The sequence below is a fragment of the Akebia trifoliata genome, chromosome 14 (genome assembly GCF_017979445.1).
Source record: "Akebia trifoliata isolate Shusen 1 chromosome 14, ASM1797944v1, whole genome shotgun sequence".
NCBI lineage: Eukaryota > Viridiplantae > Streptophyta > Magnoliopsida > Ranunculales > Lardizabalaceae > Akebia > Akebia trifoliata.
In genome coordinates, this window is record NC_141388.1 from 8,020,534 (window position 1) to 8,032,556 (window position 12,023).

Here is a 12,023-nt window from a genome sequence, read left to right on the forward strand (position 1 = left end):
ATTTTCTAACTCTCCCCTAACTCTCCTGACATTGCATGTGCAAGAACCATAGATTTTTCCTCAGGATACACAACTATGCAACCCATAAACATGTGCAGTTGTGTATCCCGAAAAAAAATCCATGGTTCTTGCACATGCCATGTCAGGAGAGTTGGGGGGAGTTTGTCAGCGGGGGAGTTAGAAAATCATTATTCATCCAAAAAACAGTGTCTATTAAAGAACCAAACAACCAAGATGAAGTACGCTAGGGGATATATCAAAGAAGTTGAACACCCAACGAACAAAAAGATTCATGTAGGAAACTTGTAACATTCCATTTAAGAAACAATAGTAGTTGTACCAAGATAAAGGACATAGATCAGTTAAAACTATAATTTGTAGAATCACCAAAGCATATCTACTTATTTTGGTAGCTATAACTTCTAAAGCTCTCATTGTTCAGGGGGGTTTTGCTCATCGAACCATCTTGGAGGATCAAATCCAGACCCACCTGAAAAGAAAACGAAATTGGCACACTAAGTTTATGTAGATTCTACTCGTGTAGTGTTTCTTTTGGAGGGTTACGTCAGGTTGGCAGCAAACAAGCGTAAAAAAATTTGCCACCTACCAATCATAACTCAAGTGCTGATTTCTTGGCTAAATGAGGTCTAAATGCATCAATTGTAGTTCAATGGGATTCTCTCATCGCTTCCTTCTGCTCTTTTTTGATTGGCAAATATCCTCATTGTTTATATTTAAGATTGTAATTGTCTATTCTTTAAAAAAAAAGTTCAGAATTTAAATAAACAAATAAACATTTGAGAAGATAGAATGTAGAGATAACCAAGGGGATTGCAACGGCAAAGACGCCAAGCAGTCAAGACTGTTCCCTTTACCACTCCATATCTCTTGTATGCTTCCATGGAGTACTCGCTGCAAGTCGGCACATACCGACAACTTTTCGGTAGAATCGGAGAGATTTCCCCTGCTTGTAAATCAAATTTGAGATTTACAGCCTGATCTGGTTGTCATTTTTTTTTTTTTTTGAATTAAAAAAGAAAAAAAAAATTGAGAGCTGCTATTGCACCCCAATTTTTTTACTTATTACATCCCAATTAAAAGAAAAAATAAGTCAATGACTGAGAATAATTAAAATTTGGGGTGCCGATAGAAACTCTCTTTCTCTCTCTCAATTGTTGAAGTTGTTTGAAAAGTTTTTTAGTGTTTAAATGATGTGTTTTAATCTTTAATTAGAGTATGATAAATAATATAAGAATTTGGGGTGTAATAAGTTAAAGTTGGGTTGCCAATAGTAGCTCCCAAAATTTTTGGTGCAAACATAAAATTTCCTTTTGGGGCAAAATGAATTTTCAAACATGCCCTAAACCCAGAATGATTTTAATTAAGAATTTCAAATAATAATTGTAAATGTTCAGAATGACGAACAAAATAACCCAAAATCGTTTCTAATCAGAAGCTTGTGAAAGAAACTCACTCTTGTAGAATTTGAGCATAGATAGTGCTGCTTTAACACCTAAATCATTTTCTTCCTCATCTGAGAGAAGAACCAAACGAATCTCATTTACAAAAACTTAATAACAGAATCCAAAACGAAAGAAAAGGTCTTACCTTTTACTGTCTTCTGGTTTGAATCTTTCTCCACCAATCCTTTAACAATGGCGAGCGATCTCCTTCGCTACAAGTGGAGAAATTTGACTACGATTACATACAGTCATTCTCTGTTGAAATAAAAATTAAAAATAGAGCTAGGGTTTTACAGAGAATTTACCCCTTTTATAGAAAGCCCCTTCGTCCTCTCCTTTTGTTTGATGAGAGATCTAGGGGAATGGAATTTAGGGTTTTCGTATCGAGCTTCAAGGGAGAAGGAACTCCAGCGCAGAGTCGCCATTCGGGTGGGAAATGAACTTACCGTTGATGTTAGCAGATGGTGTACACGTCAGATTGATACACAGCCACACGTTTTAATTGATCGATCAGATGATGGATTTAGTGTGAACTAATGTTATATCCACGCGGCAAAACATACGCGTTCTATACGTGGATGACGTGTCAAAGACACGGACCCGTTGATCGTTTTTTCTCATTTTTCCTGATGTAAAATCTATGATTCTGTGGCCTTGCCACGTCAGCCGTGTATGTTCTGCCATGTCCAGTTAATAACCGGACTCACTATTTATTACAGTCCCTTTGCAAAATCACAAAAGGATATATCTATCCGTATATATATATATCCGAAAGGTAATTTACAATTCTATGAAGGGAGAGTACAAAAAAGTGAATTCGATTATCATGACTTAATCATACAAGTAGTTGTGATATTCGACTTGAAAAGACCTATTCAATCTGTATGCGACTGACAGATCAACGATTCTATGCCCTTACCACGCACATACCAAATGAATATTTTCGAGTCAAAAAATCATTTATTTAATACAAATCATTGAGATCAATCATTCAAATTATCTTATATCAATGATTCATGTTCACAAGTTAAGAGAGAGAAACGATTGTGAAAAAGAAGAATGGTATCGACAATTTAATTGTTAGTCTCAATGATTCATGTTTAAATGCCAGAATTCATGATTTATAATGATTGTAAGAGGTTGGATGAAAGGTTAATCGTGATTTGAGTAGTCTATCTTGACAATTTGGCTCATCCATCTCTCCAATTGAAATAGTGGTGCATGAAGAAAGAAAATTGTACCAAGTTACCATAGAAAAGTTAAGGGATGTTCTAAAAGAAATTCTCTCGCCAGGATTCATTAAGTAATTTTCACTTATATTTAATAACTAAGTAGTTAACTTGTAGTCAGGGGTAGATGAGGAAAACTGCCGGAGCAAAATATTAGTTTGGGTCATAACGTACAGTAACATAAAAAAAACAAAATTTAAACACGTTAATGTTTTACCACAAAAATGTGCACAAAGAAGAAATTGCCATTCTACATACCTATTTAACTAGGTAAAACTTTTTTTTTTTTGATTAGTAAACTAGGTAAAACTTTGAAACAGAAGGGAAAAAAAAAAGGTATTAATTTTATTCTATATATTATTATTTTAAAAATTCATGTTTGTGAAATTCTTTTACTAGAATTTTAAAACATTTTAATAGCTAAACCCACTTCGTAAGTACACTAATCAAAAACAAAATTCTCTTTCTCCGACACAACTTCTTCATCTCTTCTCCTTCTTCTCTGCCCTCTGTCCCTTCATTCTTCTTCTTTTCTTTTGTTTTCTTTCTTGTTTGCATTCATGAATATTTCTACAGAGGGTTTTGTGACAAAAGAGGCAATAATATTATAATACGAGCAACAAAATCTATATTAAACATGGTTTTAAAAAAAATAAAAATCATCTGACATGATATATTAGGACATACAGATTTTTACTACAAAATTTTTATGTCGACAGGTAACATCTGACATTGCTAAAGCCATGCTAGACGGCACCTGTCGACGTGTATTAAGTCAGGTTGTTACTGTATTGTTGACATTTAAGTAGACATAAAACAATAAAATGAAAAATGCATTGAGAGATAAAAGTTTGATCTACAACTTTTTTGACCTATCATTTTCATTGCGATTGTCGTCATTTGATTGAGTTATTTCTCATTTTGCATTGAGTTCTTAGAAATCATTCAGTTGAGTTCAATAACTGAAATAAATCAATAAGAAAATACAAAAATGAACTGAGATTTGATAGAAACCAACCTCCATGGCTGTAGTACGAGCAGAAGTTAGGGTTTTCAATTTCAAATGGTTAGTTGTATTGGTGGGTGCACTTACCAAAAATCATGGGATCGAAATGTCATTTTTTTTTTTTTTTTCTAATTAGTGAACTTACCTCAAAAAGTGGGTGCAAATTCGCTCCCCATAAAGTAATTTAGGGGCATCAATTAAGCTCATTAAACCAGTCCATTCCAGCCAAAAAAAAAGAAGGGTTAAAGCCTTAAACATGAGCCCACAAGCTTAGGCTTGGGCTCAAAACTTCTCAAGTCATTAAATCCGTACCAGACCAAGGTCTAACAAAGCCAAAACTAGCCTGGCCCAACCTGTTAATATAGATAGATGTATAACTTGCTAAGAAATGATATATAAATAATAAGTAAACTTTCATATCAATTAGGATAGAGATTGGATCCCTATTTTGATATAAAACAATAGCAACCGACTCCAAATGATTTCAAAATTTTTATGAACCCCCTTCGGGTTTTTTTTTCCAGGTAGCCTGGCTCAGGCTGTCGGTGTCTGATTCAGGCATTGCCCATTTAGGCCCGATAGAAGTATAGGACTACTCTACGTCAAAGTAACAATATTCTCCAAATAAGGGACTAGCCAATTTAGTGAATCTACAAATTAACCAATGATTTATCTATATATCATCAAATATAATAGTATTTTTACCCTTCACCATCAAAACTTTATTTACCTCAACATTCAAAATATCAAGAAGATTTTAGGAGGTTACAGATGATGGGATTTTGTTTTAAAAAAAAAAAAACAAACCAAAAACATCATTGGCACATTTTCCAAAATTTTGAATGTAAAATTTTCCAGAAAATCACTTCTGCAGGTGCTCCAATACCTCTTACTGTCACCTAATTGGCAACATAAAGCTTCCATATAGCATTGTTTGGGTCCCCATTGCCACCACCCACATCAATGTTCTTTGGAAATATATCTTTTCTGGAGAAAAAAAAAATAGTGATCCAAAATTTTTATGGTAAATTAAGGAACTTCTTTCAAATGAAGAGTGGGGAAAAAAAAAAGAAGACTAAATGAGAGAATTCGATATAAGTACTAATGACAGAAATAATCCAAAGATATATAGAATGTCTAACATTTAAGGTTATGGATTTAATTGGATGGAAGCAAGCAAGAACTAAATATAACAACAAAATCACACAACGGGAAAGTTTTCACCTGTTAACATGTTCAACCCCTTTTGTTCATGGGCTTTGGTGGTCTTAAAAGGTTCCAGTCCAGCTTTTCACGCTTTTGCTGCTTATGAGAGCCTTTACTATTATTTGGTGAAGATCGTTGATTGGCGTCCCCAATTGCATTTCTTGATGACTTATTTGGGTATTCTGTTTCTGTAACAATTTCTGGCTGTTTCCTTTTGTGGTCTCCATCACCATCACTGTTAGGAGATCCATTTTCTCTGTAAAAAGTTTAGCAGACAAACCAAGATTAACTCTCCCCATATAACTGCTGGACAAAGAAGAGCTGAGCCTTCACCCACAAAATAATATAAATATCCTCATAAATTCCAACAATAAATGAGCTGTTTGACAGCTATCCCGACTTGCCACTTGTAATATAATGAATTATAGCTGGGCGTCATGAAACTAAATGTTTTGGGAGTCAAGAAATATTTATAGCGATGACATAGCAGAAATGGGGTTGTTGATATGGATGAATGGTAAGTTTAGGAAAGACAAAATGAAGGAATCTAATAATAGAGTGGTTCGAGGTGTTAACAAAAGATCTGAATTTACATTCCTAGACAGAAGAGATTACTTTAGGGAGAGTTGAATGGCAAAAAAGGATTCATTCAGCCAATCCCAATATTTCAGAAGATATAAGGAATTATCAGAAGCATAATGGGTTCACAAAAATTGAAAATGGTTAAATTACCAACCTATCAGACATTTCCCCATCACCAGAACTTGTGGCGGACACTTGTGGTTGATGAAGGTTTGCTTCTGCTTCATTTAATTTCTACCAAGATACGGCTTTGACATGAGTATGGCAAAAGCCACAAGAGAAGCATAGATTTTGAATAGTTTCTGAAATTGTTTCAAGTTACTTGATCTTGATACTCACATCGATAGAAGGATTAAAACTTTGAAATGACATCCTGCCTTTTAGTGCCCCCGGATGGGGATTCCCTTCCATTATGACTATGCTGCAAGATACAAATGCTATAGAATTGAAACTTTCTCCATGTTCTTGTCAACTTAAGCACCACATGATTGACAGACCCAACAAAGAGCAATATTGACTAAATTAATTGTTATAGTATGCTTAACCTAAAATAAAAATTAAAAAAAAAAAGAATTGAAGAAAACATGAGCGAAATTAAGAGTAGACGAGTAGCTCCAAGGGCAGATTGAAGCCACTCTCATATGTTTGGGCACATCCCATAATGAAGAAACTTAAATTCCCCATGAGATGCCCAACTTTTTTATTTAGTTATCTTTAAGACATTTTATTTCTATTTGCACAAAATAGGGTTTATGTTCCCATAACAAACATCCTCGACACATTTTTACCTGCTAAGTGCCAAGTCCTTATTCCCATCACCATGGAACTGCTAGAGTATTAGGTAATTCTATAACTGACAAGAACTTGAAATGCATAAGAAGCTCTCACTAAAGAAAGCTGGAACCTCTTAGAATGGTTTTTGGGTTTCCGCTCACTTCATTAGCAGGATGTGCCTATTGTTATTTGGGAATCTTACTCTGCCTTTGGTTTGGTCACCTGGACCAATCCCCTTCAATAATTCTTTTTCTCATAAATAAATAAAAAACAAATCTTAAGTTTATGTATGAAACTAGACACACAGACTTGGTTGACATAGCTTGGTTGTAGTCTAGTAGATGAAAGAATAAGAAGTTGAGACTGGGTTGGGATCGAAGAGAAATCTTAGAAAAAGCGGATTATTGACTTCTTTTTTCGATAAATAGAATATCAACTTCTTACATAATGAAGTTTTTTTTTTCTTTGATCGTTAAGCCTGTTTTTAATAAATTCAGTAACTCGGTGCTGGCGGGATTTGAACCCAGGTCTCTGGTATCATCACCCAAAGACTTTACCAACAAAGTTAGCTGGCACCTACTACATAATGTAGTTCTTCATCGATAACTTGAAAAGAAGAAAAGAGGGGGAGGGGGAATTGTGCATGAACATAGTTTTCACCTCTTAGCCTTTCTTTTCTTTCTCATGATTTTGAGGAATTCCATTGGAATTTTCCTTTTAAGGTTGAGAAGCTTGTGCAATTTTGTGCCCACAGTGGCAAATTTGCATTCATGAGAGAATTGTGTCCAGATTCAAATTTACAACCACCTAGGCGAAGTGAACAGCATCCCTAGAACCAGAAATAGGGCTCAACTGCAGGCAGGCTAAAACAACCGTACTAGGTCATGTGGGCACTGAAGCACAAAACAACAGGCACACTCCCTGCAACTGGGTCATGAATATCAGCTAGTTGTGTACTTGTGTGTTGTGTCCCTAACTCGGTAAAACCCACACTAAGAGTGGGATAGGGGGAATCTCATAACTTCATACTTGCCAGGTGTGGTCGCACTTTCTTGGTTTCTTTGGGTTGGCTGGTTGCTTTCCTTGCTCATTCAAGGATCTTCTTGCTTCTTGGTTATGTTGGGGTTCTCACTTTAAAGTGGCAAAGCGGATCCTTTGCAGTTTACTTCTGTTCGCTATTTCTTGGGGGGTTTGGAAGGAGCGGAATAGACGAATTTTTTACAATAAAGAGTGCGATCTGCAGGATCTTATTTTAGACATCTTGGGACTATTGCTTTTTTGGGGAAAAACTTTCAAAGAGTTCAAGGGAACTTTCTTCTAGGATTTTATAGTTTGTTGGGATTCTATTTGTATTTTAGATGCGTCTTAGTTGTTTTTCTTTCGCTTTTTGTGTTGTTTTGTATTTTGAGGCCTTCTCATCCCCTTTTTTCTAATAAAATTTTAACTTATAAAAAAAAAAAAAAAAAAAAAAAGGGAAGCTAAATCAACTCTGACATGTGCTTCTGTATGGATATCAGTATGAATTATCAAAGTCCAATATGGTTACTATATGCCGGATCAGTTCGGGGTGTTTTTCGAGTTGTGGCTGAAGTTGGTTAATCCTTCTCAGGGGCAAAGTGACTGTTATGGAGCATCATACCTTTAGGGATTTTTTGGAGAGTTTGGAAAGAACGTAAGTTACGTAATAGCCATATCTTTGAAGTCAAGGAACAGAAATTTTGGTCAAGGACCTTTTCTTTGAAGATTTTGTAGGAAACTGGGAAAGGGTTTGTAGTATTGTAACCAAATAGTTCCTTTGTATTTGCTTTCGCTTGGTTGATCATCTTGCCTGAACTTGCTCCCTTATTAATGAATTTTTGCTTATAAAAAAATGCCGGATACAGGAAACCCCAAAAAAGTAGGATTTGTGGGATTGGTATTATATTTTGAATAATTCAGAAAAAAAAATTATTTAAATATAAAATAAGGAAAAAATAGATTATGTGATGGGAGATCTTATGATATACATTTTATGGCAATAGACAAAGGAATTGATATATTCCATTTTGTACTTGCTACAAATAAAAATCCACTACAATGGGTGAAGCTCATATACATTTTCTTCAGATATTCCGATCTCTCTTCACTTCCATAAAAGGTTTCCAATAACATTTTACCAAAATGCATCAAGAGAAGGGATGGATTATCATAGAGTTAGATCACTGATGTAGAAATGTAATCATTGTACATGTTTGGGTCAGCATTTGTAGCAATTTCGGTGTTCTTTTACAATCTAGTTAAAAAAGAAATTTTGTTTTGTTTAAATAATATAATTTAAATGCAGGTACAAATATTTGCTCTTGATCTAAGCGGTATGTTGCCATGAGATAACATGAAATACATTAAAATATTGATTAGTTGGGAAGACTGAAAGTCAGACTTCTCAATTTTACACCTTATGGTGCAGGAAAATGGGAGTATTAGTGCGTAAATACTCAAGAATTTAATTGTAGATTGTGGATCATCAAACAAATATGTTTAATATGTTCTTTTTTTTAACCAGGGTGTCCACACCCCCTTTGGAAGTGTCACTAGTCCCTACAGATACACCAAGCCACCATAAACAGGAGAATCGGGTGAAGTTGTGGATGGGGAGACTTGATCTCATGACCCTCGAGAGCGCACCAGATTGTTGAACCATTGCTACATCACTCAAGGTGGTACTTTTGATCCTTTCTTTTGAATGAAAACTTTAAATCTTGAACTTTGAACGTATGAGATACATAGGGTCGGCTCAATCCACAATGGGTGGGGCAAAAACAACCATGTGTAGGATGGGCCATGACCAACACCTTATGGGTGCATTGACATAGCCATGGGCTGAGACACATAAATCTGGTCCAAGTAATAATAATAATAATTAAAAAAAGGACCTTCCTTGGCCCCACAGAAATCAGACCTCCCTGGATTGTATTGTGTCTTGATACGATGAAGAATCTTCTTTTTTCCCTTTTATGACGGGTAAGCTGGACTTGAACCCACGACCTCAAAGTTGCTTTGCAAAGTGTCAAACCAACTGAGCAATGAGTCTAAGCCCACAATGAAGAATCTTTCATCAACACTAAATATGTTTGTGAAATTGTGCTAGTAGTTTGACGACGAATAAGTTTGCATATGATGAAAGATTAACAAAGAAAGCAATCATTCATGCCAGATTAGCATCCACTTGTTTTGGTGTGATCATCTAAATCTAGGAAAAATAAATAGCGATGAGTTCTCACACTTTGGAGTGTAGTAAGTATGAAGAGGTGACAACAAACATTTTATGGTAAACTAGTAAGGATAAATATGAGAAATTATTCTTTAAGGATAAATATCAGCAAATACAAATATAAGTAATGGAGATGCTTCGAAATTAAGGCCATAATATTTACAATTCTTTTATTAAAGTGAAATATGGAATCATGACAAATACATTCTCCAACTGAATTTTAATGGGTAACAAGAAATTCATCAAAAAATAACATCAAGAGTAATATAATATAATATAATAGCAGAAACAACCAAAAAAACACAGAGAAAATTTTAAAGGAAACAAAAAGAAAAATACCATTTTCTGTTTTGTGTATTTGGCAAAGTAAAGTTCCCATCGGGTTTAACTTCTTCTTCTTTCTTAGTTTTCTCCTCTCTCTGAGTTGCCCTTTGCATGAACTGAAATAATAAAGAAAACCCAAATTGATTTCAAACAAATAATTAGCTAAATCTCAACTGGGTACTTTCGAATTTTTATTTTTTCTAAACTGGGAAAATTACTAGATTGAGAATTGAAAGTAGGAATTATGGAAACTTGAAGATGTTAAAAATGGGGGATCGAGGATGAAAAGTAGCTGCTTTGTTTTGGTTTATCACCTTCAAGTTCTTCAAGGTGCTGGAGAGCTCACGCTTAGCCATCTCTGTTTCTGACAACTCTCACACTCATTCACCGCTCTTGCTTTGATTTCCAGAAACGAAATCTAAGACCCAAAAACAGGGTTTGCGAGTTGCGACTCAAAACTCTACCTAGGCTGCCTCTCAGTTTTCGAAAAGGACTAAAACAAACCCTATTTTCATCGTGACGGAAATACCCTTCCCATCTTCCTCTACCAGAAGAAATCATAGGGCTGTCAATGGATCGGATCGGATCGGGGTTGATTTGGTACCGATCCAATAAAGATCGGAGCAGTCCTGGGAATGATCCAATTAGTTTGGATTGGGGTTTTATCGAAACTCAATATTAAGATCGAAATATGATTCATTAACAATCAGATTGGGCCAAACCCAATTTAATATATGAAGTCTAATACACTTCATACATATCAACAAAAATATAATATAATTTATATGCTTGTAACATATTATCGGATCGAGTCTTTATCAAGATCGGGACATGATTGATCCAGATCCGATCCAATAAGATATCATATCGAAACCTTATTGGAATCCAAAGCATTGATTCAGACCATATCGGAACGGATCAAATTTCGGGCCTGGTCCAATCCAATGACAACCCTAGGTTATAGGATATTGGATGGTAATAATTGATTTGACCTGCAGACCTGCTTGGTTCTATCCAAGTGCGGATTGGGTTCAGGGTAACCCAACTCAACAATCAACAATACATGTCGGTTGGGTTCAGACTAAGGGCACAAGTGTGAGTGGGTCGATTTAGGGTTGTCAATTGGGTCTATTGGCCTAATTAATCTGACCCATCCAAAAATTAAGATTTAGGACCTTGATCTTAAACCTCTAAAGGTTGGGTTATGCTGAATGTCGAGTTAAACCCAAACCAATCAAATTCTTTACAGTATTCTATATATGTATATTATATAATTTGATATGTGATTTTTTAATAAAAATAATTAAGACATTATAAAATAACAAATTTTCCCTCATCTCTAACCCTATTTCAACTAGAATGAAAATTGGATCAGAGCTCAATAAAGCCTGCCCGGATCCTCTCATTGACAGTTTTAGGTGAGTTGAATCTAATTCACATTGTGTGAAATCCATGAAAAATCTGTTTAATGATTAATGGGAGTGCGATATCATGCTTTTTTGTAAAGTGGGATCGAGAGTTGTTTTTAGCCTTGGATTTGGACGGTTGTTTTGCTGGAGAGGTTTTGATAAGAATTTAATATGTTTAAAAATGAGGTGTATTTGTGCATTTTAAAGATAAATATATTTGTAGTGTAAGAAGCTTAGAAGGTCGAGTTGGGTGAGAGTTCTCTAAATTTGAGGCCAACTAGCCTTACTAAGGGTCCTTTGGCTCAATTTGTGACATCCAAAATCATGATCCAATGCTTTAGTGTCACTGAGGATAAAATTCTATGAACTTTGAAAAAATAATTGCAAAACAATTTATATTTCACCATTGAATTTTAATTTTAAATTTGGGAGTTAGGTGGAAGTTCGGTAAGTGTCAATTTTCAAAACCTTAGATAAAGTCTAAAAGAAAGAAAGAAAATTTGATTTTTTTTTTTTTAACTTTTAATCTAAGCGTTCCCATGAAATCTAGAGGGCTGTGGTGTTGGACTGTCAATGTGGTAATCCATTTGAGGAAAACATCTTTAGTAAGTCTTAAAATCTTACTAAGTTAGTAAGGAAAGCGTTAGTGCCTAAATTTTATTGAAAATTATGTGAAGGCTAACACTTTCTTAGTAAGGAAAAAGGCCTTACTAAGGCTCATCCCCATCCAAACAAAACCTCAAGATTAGAAAGGTCGGACTCTTATGTAAATTGGTACAC

The 12,023-nt window shown here is 35.0% G+C and overlaps 2 protein-coding genes across 4 annotated transcripts; both read right to left on the reverse strand.

Annotated features, from left to right (window-relative positions):
* Nucleotides 1–293: 293 nt before the first annotated feature.
* LOC147385982 (membrane protein insertion efficiency factor) lies at nucleotides 294–3,251 on the reverse strand. 2 transcript variants are annotated; one of them, XM_086422770.1, is made up of 5 exons: nucleotides 1,769–3,247; nucleotides 1,609–1,675; nucleotides 1,475–1,534; nucleotides 824–964; nucleotides 294–490 (listed from the first exon to the last, which is right to left on the reverse strand). In XM_086422770.1, exons 1-5 carry the CDS (start codon nucleotides 1,886–1,888, stop codon nucleotides 432–434), a joined length of 447 nt encoding a protein of 148 aa, XP_086278896.1. In that variant the 5' UTR covers nucleotides 1,889–3,247; the 3' UTR covers nucleotides 294–431. The 2 variants fall into 2 exon arrangements, with proteins under 2 accessions (XP_086278896.1, XP_086278897.1); XM_086422771.1 differs by lacking the exon at nucleotides 824–964 and having other exon boundaries at nucleotides 1,769–3,251.
* A 1,145-nt stretch (nucleotides 3,252–4,396) lies between these two features.
* Nucleotides 4,397–10,362, reverse strand: LOC147385983 (scarecrow-like transcription factor 11 (SCL11)). Of its 2 annotated transcripts, XM_086422769.1 has the most exons (6): nucleotides 10,149–10,362; nucleotides 9,850–9,950; nucleotides 5,826–5,907; nucleotides 5,641–5,720; nucleotides 4,923–5,160; nucleotides 4,397–4,685 (listed from the first exon to the last, which is right to left on the reverse strand). In XM_086422769.1, the coding sequence occupies exons 1-5, from the start codon at nucleotides 10,188–10,190 to the stop codon at nucleotides 4,935–4,937; spliced, it is 531 nt and encodes a 176-aa protein (XP_086278895.1). In that variant the 5' UTR covers nucleotides 10,191–10,362; the 3' UTR covers nucleotides 4,397–4,685; nucleotides 4,923–4,934. The 2 variants fall into 2 exon arrangements, with proteins under 2 accessions (XP_086278895.1, XP_086278894.1); XM_086422768.1 differs by having other exon boundaries at nucleotides 4,397–5,160; nucleotides 10,149–10,361.
* Nucleotides 10,363–12,023: the final 1,661 nt, after the last annotated feature.